We start from the raw sequence: 21,495 nt of genomic DNA on the forward strand, positions 1-21,495 counted from the left end.
CCCCGAATAAAACAAATCTACAGAGTCCGTGTTGAGAGGAATAGTGAAAGGGTGAAGGAATCCCATTACCATCACTTCAAGTAAGTTCAAATAGATGGTAAGGAGACTGTATAGAAATAAATATATACTATATGGTACTGCATAGAAATATAATGGATCAGCTTTTCAAATTGATATTGTTCTGCAGTCCACTCAACCCTTTTCATGCTTATTGTAAAGCGTGCAAGGACATTCATTGGTCAATCTACAAGCCAATTACCGGTAAGTTCCCATCAACCTATGAGGTATATAAACCATCACATCTCGTATGCATAAATGTCTGTGTTAGATGCTGTCATTGGATACCCTGGGAGCAGCGGTCCAGAACATCAAATGAATGTTACAGTAGCACCCTATCTTACTTAGTATATAGGTGCATCATATAATCAATGCACCTACATATACTAACGTGAGGTGGTTCAGAGACGGCATAAAATATCACGGCCCTGTGACGGTATAGGCAATTTACACAGACCAAAATGCTGCATCAGTGCCGGCTCTGAGGCATCATAACTCGTCTGTTTGAAAGGGGTATTAGATGGATAACGTGTTTACTTACGCTTTGCTAAAGGCAGCAGGAAGAGCTTCTAGCTGCTTTTTCTTTTATTGCTGTCAATACCAGGAACAATTATAATTAGACAATTCATTTCAGGTCTTTTTCATCTCCCTTCTCTCCCCCCCTTTTAATTTCAATCTACTTACTAGCGCGATCCATTTTCTCTAAATTTCAGGTAATCGTTCTCTGCTCCACCCTTAAAGCATTTACTGCATCCGTGATTATGTGCCACTATTTTTTTTCTTCTTGTCTTCGTTAGTTAAACTTCCAGACAACTTGCCAAATAGAACAGATTTGTGTTGGCCAACCATTTCTATGATTGTATCAATTTCTTTTTTGAAAAAAAGTTCTCCTTTGCACCCCTGCCGTTGGGTAATTAACTAATCAGTCACTAGGCTTTAAAGTGGATTGCCGATTTACTGATTTTTTTTTTTTTCAGCACCGATCGCAAGCGACGGCACTTGCATCCTCGCAATCTCATCGCAGCCACATCGCAAACGGGCCCCTGAATGTTTTTGAGACACTGTACAGAAATCAATATGCTCACAGAAATATAAACATTTCCACCTACAGAAATTCATTCTAGATGGCAAGATGATTGAGGCCTTTTCTTTTAGCAGAATCACTGACATCTGATTTTTTTGAAGTTGATTCATTTATATAACGTGAGTGCTCCAAGTATTTAATTTGAAATTATAATGTCAGTTATACACAATAAACAGCGTCGTTTCATGTCACACAGCCAATTCTTCAAGAACAATTCAAGCAGTACATTTTGCCCCGGGACATTCATATCTCATTTCACTGCTGTATACTAGAGTAAAAATACTAGTGTCAAAATTTACTTAAAATCCTGCCTGAAAATATGGTATGAAGTTTGTTCCAACATCTACCGTATTTATAAAATCTCGGCTTCATTTATCCTCTCGCCCCTCCAGTACCTGTCTGTTTTCGTCTCCCTCTCGGCACTACCCTCTCCCGTAGCCATTCCTACTTCCTTTCCTCTACTCATTCCTAACATGACTCTCCCTCCACCCCTGTTCTATTAGGTGACTTCAACATCCACTTCTCCAACCCTAACCATTCTGCTGCATTTCTTCCCCTTCACTCCTTCACCCCATCTTAAAAAAACAAAACCCTCCCTTGATCTCATCTTCCCTCCAGAACTAATGTTTTGTTTCCCTTCTCCCGTTCCTCTCTAAAACCCTAGAGCGAGTGGTACATCACCAGCTCTCTGCTTTCCTGTCAACATATTCTCTGCTCGACCCCTTCTAATCTGGTTTTCGCCTTGTACACTCCACTGAAACTGCTCTTCTCTCCATCACTAACTCTCTAGTCTCTGCCTGTGCTGCTTCCCTCTCCTCTGTCCTAATACTCCTCGACCTCTCTGCTGCCTTTGACACAGTTGACCACTCTATTCTCCTGCCTCCCTTGCTGACCTGGGACCCCTCCTGTTTTCTCTCTACACCCACTCCCGGAGTCCCCTCATATCATCCCATGGCTTCTCAAATTTTCTGATGATGCCCAGATCTTCCTCTCCTTTCTGCCTTCTGACTCCGATAGTTCCTCCTGTATCTCTACCGGCCTCTTGGCCATCTCCTCCTGGATGCACTTTCATCATCTCAACCTCTCCTTCCCCCCCCCCTCTTTCTATCTCTATTCCTCTTGAATCCACAACCCTCTATCCCTCCTTATCCACCAAGAACCTCTCTCACCCTCGACCCCTCCCTCTCCTACTCTCAGCACATCTCTACTCTGGCACACTCCTGTCACTTCTTCCTCAGCAACCAACCAGAATTCACCCCTTCCTCCCACGCTGCACCACTGCTCCGCTCCGAAATGTTTGTTCAGGACAGTCTCCAGCCATTGTGAAGAGACTGGTGTGGTTTAAATGAAAGTGTGTGGGTGTGTGAACTGTTTTGTGTTGCAATGTTTTGTGACTGGTAAGCAGTTTGGTAGTTTAAGGATGGAGCAAAGTTTAGTTAGTACTCCATGTGTGAGTTAGGTTTTTGTTTTGACTTATCTTTTTTTATTTCTGTAAATAATTGCACAAGTGGTTTAAAAACTGCAATTCTTGTGTCTGGGTCTGTATGAAAGGGGCTCTGAACATTTAAAATAATTAAGGTTTTCACATTATACATCAATCTAATTTAGGGTTCGTGTCCAGTCCTTGCCTTTCCATTCAATTCAATGTGGGCTGACATGCCAAGTTGTTGCTCAGATATGGCTGGCTGTAGGTATAGAATTGTATTCTGATTGGTTGTTTCTGATTGTATGAACATAGTTGGAAATCATAATGCAGCGTTCAGGTAGAGGTTAGTTTATTATAGCTGCACTAATTCCCATTATTCTGCTTGAGTAATAGAAATAGCTAACTAGCTATTTTTTATATTGCAAAACATCTTTCTGATTTAGGAACTTTTATCCGATTTGATCTCTTATGTTTCCTTTCTTTAATAGAAAAGTTAGCTTCTCTCTCAAATAAGATTAAACATGGATTATTTTTAAAAGCTGCCATTCGTTTAACATCTCTCTCCCTCTCTGTTTCCCTGCCTGTCTCATTTCCCCTGATTTATCAAGCATCCTTCTGCCCACTCTCCCTGCTGTCATATTTAGTACAGATGGTTAGGCCCCGTGGAACAGCCTGTCACTCCCAATTTGCACCCTACTGCCTGACAGCCAGCCTGATCCCTTCTGAAAGGCCGTCTCCATACCACATGGTCCCTGACATTTCCTGAAAAGCCCTACAGACACCTTGCAGTGGACCAGAGGAAAGAAATCAAGAACCTGGAGTCGACCCAGAGCAGGCTGGAGGCTTGGAGAGAAGCAGAGAGCTGGAGAGAGAGGGAGAGGGATGGGGAGCTGTCGTGCAGGACATGCATCACTCAGCGCCTCAGAACTTGATCTCACAACTCTGCTAGCAACATATCCACTTCCTCTGGACTGCTGCGCTAATCACATCCCTGGGAAACTGTCTAGTGCACAGACCAGCACAGATCTCGTCCAGGTGTAGTGAAGATGACGACAGACAGCAGTAACAGACACACATTATGCAGACAGTCCTGTAGATTTACTATTCTATTCTAAATAGTCATAGATTATCTCTAGCATAGAAGGTATGAGGGCTAAACTGATAAAGGCACTAGCCGAAATGTTTGCTTTACTTTTTTAGTTTTACATTCAAATTGTTTTGCAACTATGGAGGAAACATATTGAGATGTAATTCAAACTGGATTTCAATCCTAACGCCTTGGTGTAAGTGGCTCATTTGTTTTGCTAAGACTGCTATGATCCACTTTTGAGTTTCTTTCGATTTGCTGGCCATACCCTGCTGTGCCCTAGAGCAGTGGTTTTCAGCATGTGGTACGGGACAGGCTTGCAATTTGTATGCTCCAGAAGTTGTGTTAATGACAATGTGGTTCCTCACGACGACACACAACTATAGTGTATCAATATGTTTGTACCACTGAACCACCGACAAAGAAAAGGACTTGGAGCAAGTTTGAGAAATTACGACAAGAGATATTTATGAACTTTGAAGTTACTGATGGGGAACCAAAGCAGTAGCTCTGTGTTTTTTAGTGAAGTCTTATCAAATAATTAATTTTTGTTCATGACCCAAATGGAGGCACTTCTGTTAAGAGAATTTAATTTGATTAAAGCATTTGACAAATGCTTCAGAAGTAAAGACACATGGCAAAAATATTTCTGCTACCAATATTAATGGTGGTTTATGACAAGGTGTTGTATTGCTTCCGTTCAAGGTACCAACCTCCATGACCGATGCTGCAGAAGAGCAAAAAGACAGCCAAGGGATGGACGGCCAGCTCCCTGTACACACCCGAGACGCGAGGTCCTACAAGTTAAGTACAAGTGGCCGAGTCAGAAGACCAAACCAGAGTAGTGAGGGCTGAGATCGTGGCGTGCATGGTGAATGCTGTTTGTTTTTCCATGCAGGATCCTGCGTCGTGGTGCTGGAGAGGGGGCAACCGAGCCGGAAGGGAGCTGAATACAAGCCTTAAACCGGGACAAACCAACGGATTAGGAGGTTCTTGGATCGGTCACATTCAACTTTACCTTTTCTTGTTGGCGTTTTGACGAGAGGAACACCTGGCTCCAATTGAGTTAATGAGGCCCTGCATAAAAGGGTTGGAAACCCTGCAGTCAGGGCTGTGTGCCAGGCTGTGAAGCTACATGTGCTGGGGAGACCTCTGTGAGTCCAAAAGAAAGGTACTGTGTGTTCCTGAGTTAGTGTACTGGGTGTGCACTTGTTTGGTTGCTGGTAAATGGCAGAGCTGTCCTGCATGCTAGTTAGCGCTCTGTTCATGGGTTGGTCTTTTGTTTGTTTTTTGTTTATTGTAAATAAACATGTGCAATGCACTAAAATCCAGTTTCTGTGTCTGGGTCAGTATTTTTAAAGGGTGCAACAAGCCCGAGTTGAGGGCTTTGCCACACATATACAGTATATATATAGCGAGACAGAATACATTTCTTTAGCCAAAGGCTATCTGTTCCCTCATCATTCAAATCATTCAAACAACCATGATCACACATTTAAAAAATTCAATACTATCAATTAATTAACAGCTACATCAATAACATCATAATAAAACGAGGCATGTTACACTGTGGATTAAGTGCTGTGTGGTTAACTGATCAAGCATGTGTTATTGCTTTGACAAATGAGAGACTGGAATAAAACAGACGCCTAATTGCTGAGCATAGCCATGAATTTTTCAGAGCTTGAGGTCAGGGTAAACAGTTATTTATCCTACATGTGGGTGTAAATATCTTCAGCAAACTGAGGGGAAGACAATGAAAAACTAATTTGATTAAAGAATCAAATTAAGTTAATTTAACGTAGTATTTATTACTGATAGATTTGTTTAGGGTGTTGCAGGTGATTTTCTTTTTAGCATTTTACAGTACTGGTGAATCAACCTGGATCAAGTCAACCACCTGTCTGTGGTTATCCCAGGATTAGACCTAAAACGAAATGGTTGGTGGATTCCAGGTGAATGCTCTAACAAATCCAGGTGTGGCTTTTCTCAGCGGGTTATAGGTTGATCAAGTCAACCCCCTTTGTGCCAAATATGTCATGAATTTGATGCAGCTTCATTTGAACTCAACCCTGCTTGAACTTTCAGCTGAAATAAATTGTCACCATTGTTCCTAAATCTAGTGCCTAAGCCAGTCGGTCCACATCTATAATTCAGGACTGTGAGACAGTTTTCTGTGTCGCTGGAAGTCTTCTTTCGAACCACACGTCGCTCTGATTATTCCGTGGTTTTATTGCTAAGTGTGAGTTATGCACAGCATGGTTTCTGAAAAGCATGAGGGGTTATGTGGTGCACACTGCAGGCTATAACTCTGCTCTCATGCTTTTCATTTCAAATCGGCTTTGGTATAATGAGTTGGTGTTCTCAACTCAGTGGACATTAAGTGTCGAAGTTAATACTGTGCAAAATGATGTCTCGTACAAAAAAAAAAAAAAAAAAAAAAACACCACACAATTTGGCACAAGAGGCAGAATGTTCTTGTGAGAGGCCCAGGACTGAATGGTAGACAGGGGGTGTTCAGGTCATTTTGAGGGTCTCTCTCTCTCTCTCTCTCTCTCTCTCTCTCTCTCTCTCTCTCTCTCTCTCTCTCTCTCTCTCTCTCTCTCTCTCTCTCTCTCTCTCTGCGCCTCAATAACCTCCTTGAAAAAAATCTGCTAGACTAGATTACTGGTGCCTGGTGTTATTTAGGATGAGTGAGGAAAAGATAAGTGACGGGTTTGTCCTATGAATGGATTTGCGACACTTGTGTAGGAGTCTCTCCAAATTAAACATGCTGTCAGAAATGATCTGAAAGTAGCATTTATTAAAGGGGATACAAAAGGGGATACAGTATTATCCCAGGGACATGGATATAGTGGAGGTGGTCATCCTGCAAATCGTTTTAAGTTTTTCCATGTAACTGGAAACCGCTTCTGCAATTGTGATGAAAAGTGGTATTAACATTATTTAGCACAAGTTATTGGGAGTGTCAGACTGAACAGACTCTCAGTTATTCATCATGCATTTTAATATACAGACATTTTAATATACTTAACCATGATACTAACACCTCGTTTGCTTACCTAATGACATATACATCTTTAATACCAGGGTCATCAACTTGTCATACAGATATCTCTGATTAACTGATTTCACAGCAGTGTGGTGTATGCTACTGACATACTTGTTCTGTTCTAATACTGATGTATTTTTCCTATAGATGTTTTGTTGGAGTCTTGTTGGCTAACCTTGTGTTATGATTTCATCTCCCACCTGCTTCTGTACTGTACCAGCTGAAAGGTCACAATGCACGTGACTTCTCTGGAATCCGAAATCATACACGTGGCGAGTCAGCCTCTAAAGCTCTGTCTTGGCGATCCAATGTTGCCACACTCAAATGCAGGCTGAGATGTCGTCTTCTTGTGCACCGTGCTCAGCCTCTTAAAACAAGTTTCAGATTTTGACCCTCACGACCATGTGTGCATAACAACCTGCCTTGAGAATGCCTCACAAACTATTCCAAACCATTCCAACCCATTCCAGCCCGTTTTCCACCCTGAGACCTGAACGAACCTGCAATCACTGGAACAACATGCCTATAGAGTGGTGTTCAGAACAAGGCTTGAGGCAGTGCAAACGCAGATCAAACCATGTTCAATAGAGGCAGTAACTTAGTTTCACTTGACATAATCCTGACCCCATGCACCCTTGCCATTGAGTCCCTGCTGGGCGCAGACTGCCAGCTGTGCAGAATTGTGCCAAATTGTTTGGTGGTGGTGGTTTAGTGTTAATTTTAAATGCTTTAACCCAACACACCCACACAGCAGTGTACTTGTGTCAGATTAGCCTGTCCAAGCATGAACAGATCTTGATGCAATTAACAACAGCGGAATTGAGACCTGCTGGTTTTGAAAGATGACACGATTCAAAACTGAACCCGTGTCAGCTGCAATCGCAGCCGTTGCATTGAGCACTGACGTGATGGGAAAGGAGGGAAGAGAGTCTCCTGTCCTGTACTGACAGGGGCTGGGGAGTACGCCTGGGCAGAGATCAGTGCAGTACAACACAACTCACAGGACAGGGTGGTGGTACAGCATCGCCAGGACACACTTGTACTATAGGCACATTGAGGAGACAGGAAGACCGCTAAGTAAGTTCTGACAATTGCTACATGAGTACAGTACAGAGAGGAAGCAAGTGCAGCAGGACAGGGGAGATGCTTTTAACCCTACTGTAATATTTAGTATTCGGTGAAGTTCATTTTAGCATGGCCGGGGATGGGTGCATTTTAGTTCAAGGATGGTGATACCTATTTAGTTAGACCACAGACCAATTCAATGCAATTCAAATATGTATTATTTAAGCAAGATGAGAACGTCATCTCATTTTCAAGGAATGCTGAAAAAAGGCAGACAGGAAGTAGGTGGATGAAGACAACTATATTTGTAGGTCATATTTACTTTATCTAAAAAATGCAGTTATGCTACACATGAATTGCAGATGGATGGATTGAGGTATATGATGGGAACACATATTTGCTGTAAGAAGTCCTATCTTTTCCTGCACTCTTATAATGCATCTGATATAGAGCTACCCTCTCACTGAAAGTTTTCCATTTCATTTCCCAGCATCCTATCTCACTGAGCAACCACTGCAAGACTATTCCAGTGCAGAGATGAAGTCTGGCGCGTGCACTGTTCACAGTAGCTGGGTGGTTAGACCACATGTGACACTTCCATATAGGGAATAGGGAGCGAGGAATACTGGTAATGCCTCTGGGCATGGCTTCCAGACAATATATACCTCGCACCAAACCGTGCAGACTCTCACTCACGCTGTGAGCAAGCATTATAAACACACGGGCACCGCGGCGGAGGCGGCAGGTAAGCGCACTTTACAGGTACTGCCTTATCTCATTATTTATTGCACTGCACGTGCAGTTAATAAGTATTTTATTGGGAGCATGTTTGCTGTTGTTGTTGTTGTTGTTATTATTATTATTATTATTATTAGTAGTAGTAGCAGTAGTAGTAGTAGTAGTGGTAGTCGTAATAGTATTAAATATGTGTTATCTATGCTTTTGTTAACTGTCTTGTTTTTTAGATAACTTTTTATTTATTATTTTCATTGTATTTTAAATCCGTTTTCATGTAGAAAGTCACGTTTATTTAGTGTCAAGTGGACAGTTATGTTTTTTTTTGTTCTTTTTCTGACCAAATATGGTTATTTTTCATGTAACTAAGTCTACACTGCAACATAGCTCATAATTTCGACTGTTCAATGTTGTTGAACACAGCATGAAATACATAGGCCCTAGATAGATCAGTAAATAATTAAAAGAACCGAAAGATTGAGTTTTGTTGTGTAAGCAGAGAGCAATGTGTTTTTTATATTCCACCTTTACAGCAACCTTTATTGTTACAGCTTGTATTACTGTATTGTTATTACTTTCAGGCACCTTGTTTCGTAGCCTACATTGTGCATTAAAAGCGTTGCTAAACTGATTTTATTCTGACTGAACAAACCGTTATATAAACCACTAGCTGAAGTACCCGGCGTTGCCTGGGGAAATTCAATATTTCAATGTATCATGCCTGACAAACTGGGGAACGGTAGCCTTATGGTTTCCTATGTTACCGATCTTGGGTGTCGCACAATGCGTTCTGACCCCTTTCCCTTATTTTTTTGGTTTTGTGGGTTTCTTTAATTTGAGATACACGGCTACTGTAGTGATCCAGCAATGGGGTTACTAAATAAAGTACCAAACTTTTGGCTCCAAACATAGCCCTCGACCGTCCCCTGGAGGAAAGAGGAGGCTGAGCAAAGTTTGGTTGCACTGGTAGACAGACAGACTTTCTTCTTTATATATTAAGATTTGTAATGTTAATTATTTGAATGCATTTAATACGCAGTTTCATACTTTTAAAACATTTATTTCTTTTGTTCATTTGTGCACAAATAAAAAACACCCATTCATCTTAGAAAAATAAAAACATAATAATTGCCTGGTTTTTCAACATAAGGCTAAAAGTTTTTTTCGCCTTCATAGAAAAAAGCGTTGATAAATCCTTATTCCTTCATATTTATATTTACCATTTAGCCTACTTTACCAATCAGCAAATATCTGTGTTCTAAGCTTCATGCTTATATCCACTTGACCATACGTTTACCGATACAGTGATTTTCCAGTACATGGTTACGTTTTGTTTTTATCATACTGCCGTGAACTGGTTTAAGTGGTGACTATTTAATTAATTAATTTAATCAATTAATAATAATAATAATAATAATAATAATAATAATAATAATAATAATAATAATAATAATAATTAGGTATGTTTTTTATGTTAATCACAAACATATGAAGGAAATGTATCAGTCGAAATATAGCAACATATTTCTCGTTTTCGCTAATGGCACCAGCTGTTAAACTAATGGCAAAGTGCTGTGAAACTAAGAATAATGAATCTGGGAGTCGGTAAGTAATGCACTCAGGACAAAAATAGTTGAATTTTAATACCGTATATGTTTACCATTGGAATTGTTAGCCTAAGGGTTTATTTTTGCCAATAGTGTTGCCAATAAAACAAATAATTTTGCTCATGAAAGAAAACAGAAGATTACTATATTTAGCATTGTAAATTATTTCATGCATGTCTTTGTGAATGCGAATTGTAGCATATTTGCTTATAGATTATGCATGGGAGCATTAACGCTGCCCTTCAATAATATTGGCATAGTTAGTATAAGGACTCAGGATGTATGTGAAAAGCTGCTTGTCTCATTACAAGTCCATTGTAAATTTGTGGTCCATACTGTAAGCACATTCTTTTCTACGAGTGTGTCTGTATACCAGTGATACCCATATTTATAATTTTAACTTTCTGATGTTACATCGGGTTTATTATCATATGGAGTCGGAGATTGCCATTTATTTAAAAAAAAGCATAGGGTTAATAACTCTAACTACTGCAAACTCATTAATGAATTGCTGTAGACTCTAAACCCGAACCTGTTCAGAATAGTGTTTGGAATACTGACCCAACCTGTTTCATCCTCAGATTGCCTTGCCTAGTCTTTGTTTATGTTTTTGCTACATTTCATCACAAATCAGCTGTAGCAATTTGTATAAAAAAAATACAGGGGCAGCTGTAATGTTTTCCATGCTTATCACAGAGAGATGACGAAGATGTTACATGCATTTCATTATGGTTTGGATGGCAGGGTATGTTCAGGTTTGGATTTGGGAAAGGCTGCTGTTGCATGTGCTTGCACAGTCATTTGGATTTGCTTTAACATATTATTTTAATATTCATTTTAATAAATGTGGGGCCAATCGTAAGGTTCTGGCACCACCAATAGCATGTTTATACAATACATCCATGTAGATCATAAATATAGGTCACGTCATGATTTCAAATTCACTTACTACTGGTGATTTTCAGAATGCTCTTTTCCTCTGTTTGGTTTTCTTGTTTGAATTGTTGATAATTTTTTTTCCAGCATCAGCCCTCCCGTATAGTTGATTAGCTTTCAGGGATGGATGAAGTATAGGCAAATGTCTGCCATTATTATTCTGCAAAAACATACGTTCCAGAACATAAAATACATTTTTACAGATGTGCCGTATGTGGGCTTTGCTGGTTTTCTATAAGAACTAAGGAACCAGTTAAGTCAAGGATTTTTTTATTTGAGATTACTTTATTTGTCAGTGAAGATAGGAAATAAATTATTTTTGTGCTTTTTTTTGTAGCATTGTACTTTATCAGCTGAAGAGTGTTTTGTGGTGTGGTATGGGGGATATTGCTTCCAGCATCTGCAATGAGGTGTCATGGAGGTTATGGAAGATTGCATTCATAAACTGAAGTAAAATGACCTTTTATTGGTTTAGGAATGCTAATTTTTCTTTGGTTTTGTAAGATTTTAAATGAAAGATTTCGGTTACTGATTATAGCTGGCATACAATCCATGCTACTGATTTAAATTTCAACGTTACATTTTCAACATGGCATTATAAAGAATGTTTTTAGTATTTAACAGTTTTTAAAGATGTAGTGCTTTTGAAGTTTTTAAAGTTGCAATGCAAAAACTATTTTAATGCAAACCGTGTCTTTGAAGAATCAGAAACCTGTTTGCTGTTAAGTTAGAGAGATAATAAAATGATGACCCCCCAAGGTGCAAAATAATTGATTTGCCTAACTGTCTGCATCTGCTCCAGTGCTGAATCGCTCTCTTCCAGCAGGGGGCACTGTGTGCTTTCCATTAATGCGCTTTACCATCAAAGACACTGATGACACTGCATTTCAAAAGCTGCTCAGGGATTTTCTTCATGAGTAATGGCAATTTTTAGTAAATGTACTAATTATTTTCAACTGCAAAAATAGAAATTGATGAAGTGTCCTTGAGTGGTTCCCCAGGTACAGGCATGACTGGGTGTGTGCAGGGTGACTCACTCGAGTGGTACCCCAGGTAAAGGCCTGGCTGAGTGGGTGTGTGCAGGGTCACTTCCTGGCTGCGTGAAGTTGACGGTCTTCACTGGGTATTCCATAAGGAGCGTTGCATTGGTTTTAAGATTAAGGACAATGGACAGGGACTGTGCTACTGTGGACCCTACTGGCCAGGGAAGCAGACACCTGCAGGACTGTCCTCCAGCAGCCAGTAACACACTGACATCTCCATTCTACTTTCCTGAGCTGTTGTGGGGAGTTGCTGTGGTGAGGGAACACAATTGGACAATAAAATAGTTTATTTAATATGTATAAATTGGATTTCATTATTTATATTCTCCAATATTTGTCAAATGTTTTTAAAGAAATAAAGTTAGGTACCTCAATTTAGCTGAATTATATAGACATGGTACCTTCTCTGTATTTGTGCTAAGTGCAAATCAATCAGAAAGAACAGTATGTGGTTAAAATACCCACACCAGAATATACGTCAGAGCCTTGTTAACACTAAGCTCCCTATTCTGTGCACATGTATCAGTTTAGCAAGCATTGCTATAGGATAAATTGCCTATGTTTGTTATAAAATACTTCAATAACAAAGCAATGTTATGAACATATTTTGTTATAACTGGGGCGCTACTCCAATGACCTTTGTGTTTTCAGAGTCGTTAGCCTATTAATTGAGGTTATTGATATTTCACCAGGGCAGATTAGTGCTGTCTACATACTCCAGTAAAAGCTTAAAACGAGACTGGAGGGCTTGAAAACAACATGGAGGAGGGGGGAAGGGGGGCAGTGAAAATCTTCTGTAAAAAATGATTCCTATTGATCTCAGCTGCTCAGCTGCATTTAGGGGCTGATTGGCACCTTGTATATATATGCAAGTGTATAATTTGTATATAAATATATATACAGCACTCTCTTATAGAATACTGGTCTTTTTTTTATAGAATACTGTTCTTTTTTTATAGAATACTGATCCTTTTTTATAGAATACTGGTCTTTTTTTTATAGAATACTGGTCTTTTTTTTATAGAATACTGGTCTTTTTTTATTTGTGTAACGCTATGTCTGGGTTTTTGTTTTGTTTACCTTTTTAATTTTTGTTTTTTTGTTTTTTTTTGGTGGCCAAATTTGACAAGCGGTTCTTCAACACAAACTAAAACCTTTTTCTAAACAACTTTAACAAAGCTGCATGGTATTTGGCCAAATTGGAACACTGACAGAAACATTTAAATATGCCCTTCCATATTTGCATATTAATTAGGTCATTTGAATTTTGGAGAATTTCACACTCTAAAGAAAACTACATGTAAACCCAAAATGCCCAAAAGGTACGACCAAAATAGTGTGACAAAAAGGTGAGACTTCTTTTTATTTTTGCGTGTAAACAAAGCGATTGTTGCAGCCCTTTCTTGTATTTGAATACAGCTGGTTATTTCCACTTTGTGGATGCGAGTATGGGTGAGCATTTGAGCTACTTGTCTAGTTATCTCCGCTGGTAGAACATGGGACTTCTTCTCCCAGGATTGTGGGTTCAAGCCAACGTTGGTTTCATGACTTATTTCTTCCTCTTCAAAGAATCAGTTAAATTACCGTATGGTGAGACTGTGCTATACCTTTATATGCATTTCCTCTTAGATGTCTGGGTTACAGTTGAAAGTGGGCCTGCGATTAACATTAGTTTCAATATGTGTAGCTGGTGTGGTGGGCTACACAACCAGCACTGTATGTCATTCACATTGGAGGACTGTGTTCAAATCCAGCTCATTTCTGTGTATTTAAACTCCCATTTTGGGAGTATTTGTTTCTTCTTTTCAAATAATGTGTTCATGCCTGCTGCACAACTTGCAGTATAAAATAATAATGGTAAATTCAATTATGTCATTGTCTACAGTAATAGTAAAAATATATTTTGTAATAAAATTGGACAGATTGATCCACTATTTGTTACATTTGGAAGTTATGTTTGTTAGACAGATCTGAAAAATTACTATGAACTAAAGAGGACAGAGAGAAGTTGGGAGTCTGATTTTGTAAAAAGTTAAAACATGCCCCCAAAAAGTCTGGTACTCTATGAGATGCCCCCCTCTCCCTGTCTCTGACCCAGATCCTACAGCCCCTACACTAACGATGCCCCCTGGGCACTCTGCCAGTCTTTCATTACCGGCTGCCATCCTCCCCACCCTGTCCTCTCCCAGCCAGAGGTCTGACTCTGGGGAGTCCCTACTCACACTATCCCCACCACGCTGCAGCCCAACAGGGCAAAATCCCCAGCACAGGTGCAAGCTCCCAGAGGCCTGCCTGCTCCCAGCACAGCTCGCTCCCTGCTAGCGCCTGGTACAGCACTGGAAATAATGAGTTCTGGCAGGTACAGTGAGATCAGAGCAGCCTGGCCACCCTGCAGATAGGTTAATGGCAACTCTGCCCAGCCACACGCAAAGACTAGACCACAGTGCTCTACTGTATGTTAATCACTGGCTTCTTCCTTTTCTTTTTGTGTTCCTGTAAACTTCCAGGCCAGCAGTTTCAAAGGCAGTTCTTTACATTATATCTAAAACACATTCACCTAACATGAAGCTTGAACCAGCAGCCGTGCTAATGTGAGTCCCCAGCTGTACCAGCTGAGATAACTCAGACAGCACTATCAACCTCATCAATACTGTCATTCATTATTTGTCAATATCTAGGTTCTGATTGTAGATGTGTCATGTATGGCATTAGTTATGTGAGAAGTAGAATATCCATATGAGGCAAACCTGGTTTTCCCTTTTGAGTGAATCTTGACTGACAATTTTTTTCTTCTTTCCTTGACAGCATCTCTGGATTTCACCACATTAACAGCAGAAAAAAAACGAATTCCCTAATGAGAATTAACCTATTCCATTATCCTACATAACCCACCTTATCTACCATGAATGATACTACCTGTATAGAACACTAGACTGAAACAGTGACTTCCAGAGCCTGTCAGACTTGTCATCTCAGGAGGGCGTTCCCTCTTCTGTTAGTCTGGATTCCAGCACATGGAAACCCTTGACTGCATCCTGTTTTAGTGCTGAACATTACAGTTTGTCTCGCACAGTTTACACTCACAGCCATGCCGAAAGAAGATCTCAGCTGCAAGATCAGCTCGGTTTACAAGCATAAGGAGCGCAAGCCCAAGAAGCCCCATTACATCCCTCGGCCATGGGGCAAGCCATACAACTACAAGTGTTTCCAGTGCCCCTTCACCTGCATGGAGAAATCCCACCTCTACAACCACATGAAGTACAGTCTGTGCAAGAATTCACTCTCCCTGCTCATCGAGTCTGACTGGCCCTACAAGAAGGGTAACATCCTGCACCCTGACCAACTCCGCCCACTCCCTCCTGGGACCTGCCTGAGGGGGAGAGATGAGGCAGAGCCTGCCCATGGCAATGATGCACCAACCAGGGAAGTCCTGCAGGACGACCACCTCATGGGAGAGAGGGAGGAGCCTGATGAGGGGGGAAGGCATAAAGAAGAGGAGGCTCCACCTTCCAAAGTGGACCAGAAGAAGCCTCACAGTAACAGCAGCAGCAACAACAAAAGGGGCAAGCAAGCAGAGGCAGATTTTGTGATCACGGATGTCTTCTCCTTGGAGGATCAGCTCCTCAATGCCAGGGAAGTGGAGGCCAAACTGAAGCACTACAAGCTCTCCAAGAACAGTCTAAGTGGCCCCAGCCTACTCTCAGAGCAGTGGCATCTTCTGGCCACCGGCCACCGGAAGAGCAACACTGAGGGTTCACTACCATGTCCTGAAGGGGGATCCATACCTTCCTACCCTCCGCCCCCAGCCTTCACAGACTGCCAGGACCTTTCCGGACTTAATCTGTCAGTCCTGGGGGTCAGCTACCCTCTGAGCCCAGGCTTGTTCTCCTACATGAACCCTGCAGTAGCCGGTGCTCATGCCCAACTTGCCCAGCTGCCCTTCTTGGCATCGGCTGCCCAGCTAATGCAAACTCCCTCTGCCGCCCTCCAGCAAGTAGATCGGGCCATCCTGCCACCCCGCTTCTACTACCCTCTTCTCTGTGAACACGCTTTTGGTTCTGCTCAGGACGCTGGAAAGGGGGCTAAACTGGGTCAATTCTCCCCAGTCAGTATGGAACCCAACCACCCCCCTAGCTTCCCACCCAAAATCAGCCTCTGGAAAGTCCCAGCTCTGTGTCCCACCACTGCCACTGCCACTGGCTCCCCTCCCCCAGCAGTGTGGTCTGCCCACCATCAGGCTGCGTTTGCCTCAGAGGCTGGCTACAGAACAGTAGAGGAGAAGCTCCAAGCACCCATCAAGGAGGGCAAAACGGGAGGGTGGAGCCACAAGGCTGCAGTGGAAGTGACTTCACTGAGAGAGAAAGGGAGCAAGCGCACAAGTGAGCCCCTGGAGAGTGAGGAAGCCCCCCCAGAGAAGAAGCCTCACTTGGGGTGCCCGCTGGACCTCCTGAAGAACCTCCGGAGCAACCCAAAATTTTCCACTGCTGCAGACCAACTCTTCCACAGCAGGTGAGTACCTCAGCATCCTCATAGAACCTGAAGCTGCTGCCACTGGGCTAGGTTGCACGACAGGATGTTGGGTTTGAATCTGGGTTCTTTGGCCACAAGAGTTTTGTGGTCTCAATTATTTTTTTATTTAGCAGACGCCTTTATCCAAGGTGACTTACAGAGACTAGGGTTTGTGAACTATGCATCAGAAGCAGAGTCACTTATAACAACATCTCACCCAAAAGATGGAGCATAAGGTGGTTAAGTGACTTGCTCAGGATCACACAAAGAGTCAGTGAGTGAGCCGGGATTTGAATCGGGGACCTCCTGGTTAGAAACCCATTTCTTTAACCACTGGACCACACAGCCTTCTAAATGTGGGCAACAGTCACCCATAAAACAAAACAAGCACATCAGACACTAATCTGCCAAGATAGGCACAAAAACATATACCTAACAAACAAGTGAGAGGTATTTGCACTGATGGCTTCAATTACCTGTTTCTGTTAAAGAGAGCAGAAGTGTGTTGTTTCAGGTCAAGGATAATGAGCTTGGGGTACACTTATAGGGGAGGGGAATCTATATTAGCCTGTTTCTTAGGGGTAGAGTCAATCACTAGATACAGCGTAACATGCTATTTTCGTAACTTACAGAAATAGGGGGTCCCTCCTGAACGTACCACTGCATTAAAAAAAGAACTAGAACCCTGTTCTAAAACTCTTTGAAAAAGGAAATAAAGCAGGTGCTGTATTTTTTAATCCCCACTTATGTGAATAGTTTAGTGCAATTTTATAATGTCTCTATTTCTTATTTGGCAGTTTTCGAACAGCTCTCCACAAGTCCATGCCTCCAGAAGAGTGGTACTCGGACCTTAGAAAGTACCATTCTGAGAGCCAGGAGAAAGCAGCTCTCCCTCCCAGACCTCTGTCCCCCTTGAAGCCTGGCAAGGCACTGGAGAATGGAGCAGGTAGGCAGGATGAACTGGACGAGTCAGTGGTCCTACTGGGGGACCTCTCAAAAGCACTGCAGGAGTACCAGGAGGCAGAGAGGAAGATTGCTAATCTGGTACAAGATAATGTCCTGGGACAATGCTACCTGAGAGAGCATCTCTGCAAGATCCGCAGTGAGTTGTCACACATCCACCAGGCACTTGAGAAGACAACCAGGCAGCCAGAAGGACCCCTGGATCTCTCTGTCAAGAAGACTGTGGAACCAGCAGGGGCCGACAAAGATCAAGGGTCTCAGGGCAAAGGATGTCTTCCAGAGGAGGAAGAAGAAGAAGAGAAAGCAGTAGAGAGTGAGTCAGAGGGGCTACTGCAGGAGTCTCGGAGTCAGTCTCTTGAACTGCTGATCAAAATGAGCCGTGCCTCTGAGCTGAGCCTGGGAGCTGTGGTGAAGACAGAGGTGGTCTTGCCCAGCGAGCTACGCCCACCCCCTGCCGAGGCACTGTGGCCCAGCCGAACTACGAAATGCGAGGCGGACTCCAGCGTGCTGCTGTGTCCTGATGGTCACTCCACCTCCCTGGTCTTGACAGAGTTCACCCCCTGCTCCAAGAGCATGAAGCGACCCTCTTCCAGAGATCTTTCAGGGGACACTCTTTGCCCTCACAGCCCCCTTAGCGCTGACCCCTAGGAGCTCCCTGACCAGCTGACACTGGCGCTATCGCTTGTGACATTCCAGAGGAGAGCACCAGACAACTGGCCTGTCTCCAATGTAATTTACTGCCAATGAAACAACACTGGAAACTAGCCATTTCCTATAATCAACCTCTGGCTCATACAGTATAGGACTTATCATAGCAGTGCCAGGAGAAGCAGAGCTGGACAAGTCTGCTGAGACTTTGAGATTGTATATTGAGAGAAACCATAGCAGTTAAATCATTTCTGTGAACTGACAGAATAGTAGCCAGTGGCAGGGCGATGGGCCCTGCGGATTTAAAATGTTTGTTTGTTTATTTTAGAACAGGGTACCCCCCTCCCTCCCCTGTGTACTGAGTATTTAACTAGCTGACAGTCAGGCATCCTTATTAAACCCTTGCAAAATGTGACAGAGGGATGATAGCTGGTTAATCCCTCGGTCACAGATATAAAAGACCTGCAGTGCAGCTGATCACTCACGCATCCTCACGAGGTATTTAAAAACAAAACAAAACAATAACAAATAATGAAGGACACTTTCGTCCTATATAAAAATACAGAAATAATAACACAAATAAAAACTATACACAGGGGCCGGGGGTACCCCGTTCTAAAATAAACAAACAAACATTTTAAATCAACAGGCCATGTAGCCATAAAGCTTCTCATGGTCCCCAAACAGCTCTCAGAGGTCATGCTGATAGACATACAATATCCAGGCTATCCCTAAACATGATATGCCAGGAGGCTTGTGCATCAAGGAGGTCCATGTTATCCCTATGCTCAAAGGCACAGACTTTACAGGGGTTCTGGTAGTTTAAGCACATGCAGGATGTCTAACTAAGGAGGTATGAAAGCCATATAGGAGCCACGTTGACAAAGATGGAAACCCATTGCTTGAACCATAAATGACTCCTGCCCAGTATTTTAGTGTTCCAATATTTTAGAACTGGGTTTCTATGTCCAGACCAGAATGATTGAACATTATTGGTGTGCCGAGCTAGGAATTCCAGAGATCCTGAATCTTGATTAAGGGCATTGAGAGCCTTTCATCACAAGAGCGGACATTTACAAGGGCACTCTCACTGAGCTGAATCCGTATGTGCAACTGCTGTATGGTCATATGTTTTATATTATTTAATATTTCATTAATTATTTAATTTAATTATTTCACACTTCAGCTTTAAGATACTTGACCCCATTGTGTATCGGTTCAAGAGTAATAAGAGGAAAGAAACAGCATCCCTGTGAGAATGTTTAGAGATTCATAGACAGCACAGGAGAAGGATGCCCTCTGTGTCTGTCTGTCTGTTTGTCCCCCAGACAGAAAAGGGTTTAGTGCCTGTGAGGGGTGAGGGGTTGATAGCACTGGTGTTTTCATTCTCATTCCAGGAGAGTTGTATAAACGGCTATGTACATTTTTATTTTCCTAGCAGTGCAGACCCTGTATTTCCTATTTGAACAGAACTGTTTATGCCAATTGGTTTCATTTATCTTCCAGCAGATTAAATAAATACATCTATAAAAATGGTGGGGTTTTTTTTTGGTACATCTTATTGAAGAATTGAATAATATTTTTAGATTAAGATTTACTTTTCTTACAGTAAAAACGTTTTGTCAGGTCTCACGGGCGATGTTTGAACAATAGAACTGAAAGATCGCAGTTATAATGTTTATTTACAGTAAATGCCAACAATAATAGATGCAGACATTAGTACCAAAGTTTACACTCATTTATTCCATCAACCTGTTTATGGAAATTACAGTAGCACTGATAGAGGGAATAGCTAAAACACGTATCTACTTGACTTTGTTTTTTCATTTGAGATCAGTTATAAAAGAGGTCAGGCAGACTAAGCATGATTCACAAGTACAGGGAGCTGTTGTAGCATACAAACACACTTTTATTATGACAAACAAAAACAGGAACAACCTCAAGCAGACTGGAAAGCAGATTAATATGTATTAATCCCCTGATCAATTTAACCCCCCACTTTTTACACACAGACGTGGCCAGCATTCACAATTACAGATTCCTCTCTGTATGTAATGCGCTGGACAGCCCTCACAGGGAACACTTTCACTCATTTTACAGTTTACATTGATTTATTCATTGATTGATTTATTCATTCATTTATTGATTTATTTATTGATTTTTAGAATTTAGTACGAAACATTAATTACCAAATGGTTTGTAACTGATTAAAAATCATTAATATTTAGTCAAAGTTGTTTGAATTATAATTCCTCTTTATATCCCCAGTCTGTGCGTAAAATAACTGCACATTCTACAGCTTTGGTAATTTTTCAGAACCGTTAAGCTATGTTTTTGTTAAATTAAAACTTCTTAAGTACAAAAAAAAAATGTTAACATTATACTATTAAATTGCAAAGAAATAATAATAATAATAATAATAATAATGTAATTTATATAATGTATTTTAATGTAGTTTAATACATATTTATACAGCACATGACCATGCACTGGTATAGAGTAGCAGCTTCTCACAGAAAAGGCACTTTCAGCTCAGCTCAGCTCTTTTGACTGAAACTGTACCTGGAAAACAAAAATATTTTTTTATAAGGATATTTATAGTTTACAGAATAATAAAGCGTGTGTGATACCTTGAAAGTGTTTGCTGTCTTTAAAAAAGCTACAAACTCTAAAGAGTATATGAACATGTATGAATGAGAGGAGGCCATTCGGCCCATCTATGCTCGTCTGGTTCCTAGTAGCTGATTGATCTCAGAACTTTGTCAAGTCAGGTCTTAAAGGATCCAAGTGATTCTGCCTCAACAACATGACTAGGTAGCCCATTCCATACCCTCACCACTGTCTGTGTAAATAAGTGTCTCCTTCCCTCTGTCCTTCGTTGGACTCTCTCCAGGGCCACAATGTCCCTTTTGTGCTGTGGTGACCAGTTCCAAGTATGGATTAGAAGACATAATAAACAAATAACCTTGCACTGTATATTGACATACTTACGGTATCACTGTATCACCAAGTCGTTGAATTAAGTGTTTCTCTCAAGGGGGGAATTCCCTTTATTGTGCCTATTTGTAGCTTTGAGGGTGCAAATTGACTTTGTGTCTGCCCCAGTGCATTGGGCTGCTCCTGGGTTGAGAAGGGAATGGACAGTGATAGCTATTCTGTCTCATCATGATTTTGAATGGACAGTGTGTTAGCTATTCCGTCTCATCATGATTTTGAATGGACAGTGGGATAGCTATTCCGTCTCATCATGATATTGAATGGACAGTGGGATAGCTATTCCGTC

General features: G+C 41.5%; 1 protein-coding gene across 4 annotated transcripts; it reads left to right on the forward strand.

The window, feature by feature from the left end:
* The first annotated feature begins 1,191 nt into the window (after window positions 1-1,191).
* On the forward strand, window positions 1,192-20,275 carry LOC117418348 (proline-rich protein 35-like). Of its 4 annotated transcripts, none has more exons than XM_059035640.1 (4): window positions 1,192-1,260; window positions 3,176-4,825; window positions 14,898-16,601; window positions 17,399-20,275. In XM_059035640.1, exons 3-4 carry the CDS (start codon window positions 15,181-15,183, stop codon window positions 18,210-18,212), a joined length of 2,235 nt encoding a protein of 744 aa, XP_058891623.1. In that variant the 5' UTR covers window positions 1,192-1,260; window positions 3,176-4,825; window positions 14,898-15,180; the 3' UTR covers window positions 18,213-20,275. The 4 variants fall into 4 exon arrangements, with proteins under 4 accessions (XP_058891623.1, XP_058891621.1, XP_058891624.1 ...); XM_059035638.1 differs by lacking the exon at window positions 1,192-1,260 and adding an exon at window positions 2,468-2,538; XM_059035641.1 differs by lacking the exons at window positions 1,192-1,260; window positions 3,176-4,825 and adding an exon at window positions 8,313-8,533.
* The last annotated feature ends 1,220 nt before the right edge of the window (window positions 20,276-21,495 follow it).

Source organism: Acipenser ruthenus, chromosome 13 (genome assembly GCF_902713425.1).
Source record: "Acipenser ruthenus chromosome 13, fAciRut3.2 maternal haplotype, whole genome shotgun sequence".
Taxonomy (NCBI): Eukaryota; Metazoa; Chordata; class Actinopteri; order Acipenseriformes; family Acipenseridae; genus Acipenser; species Acipenser ruthenus.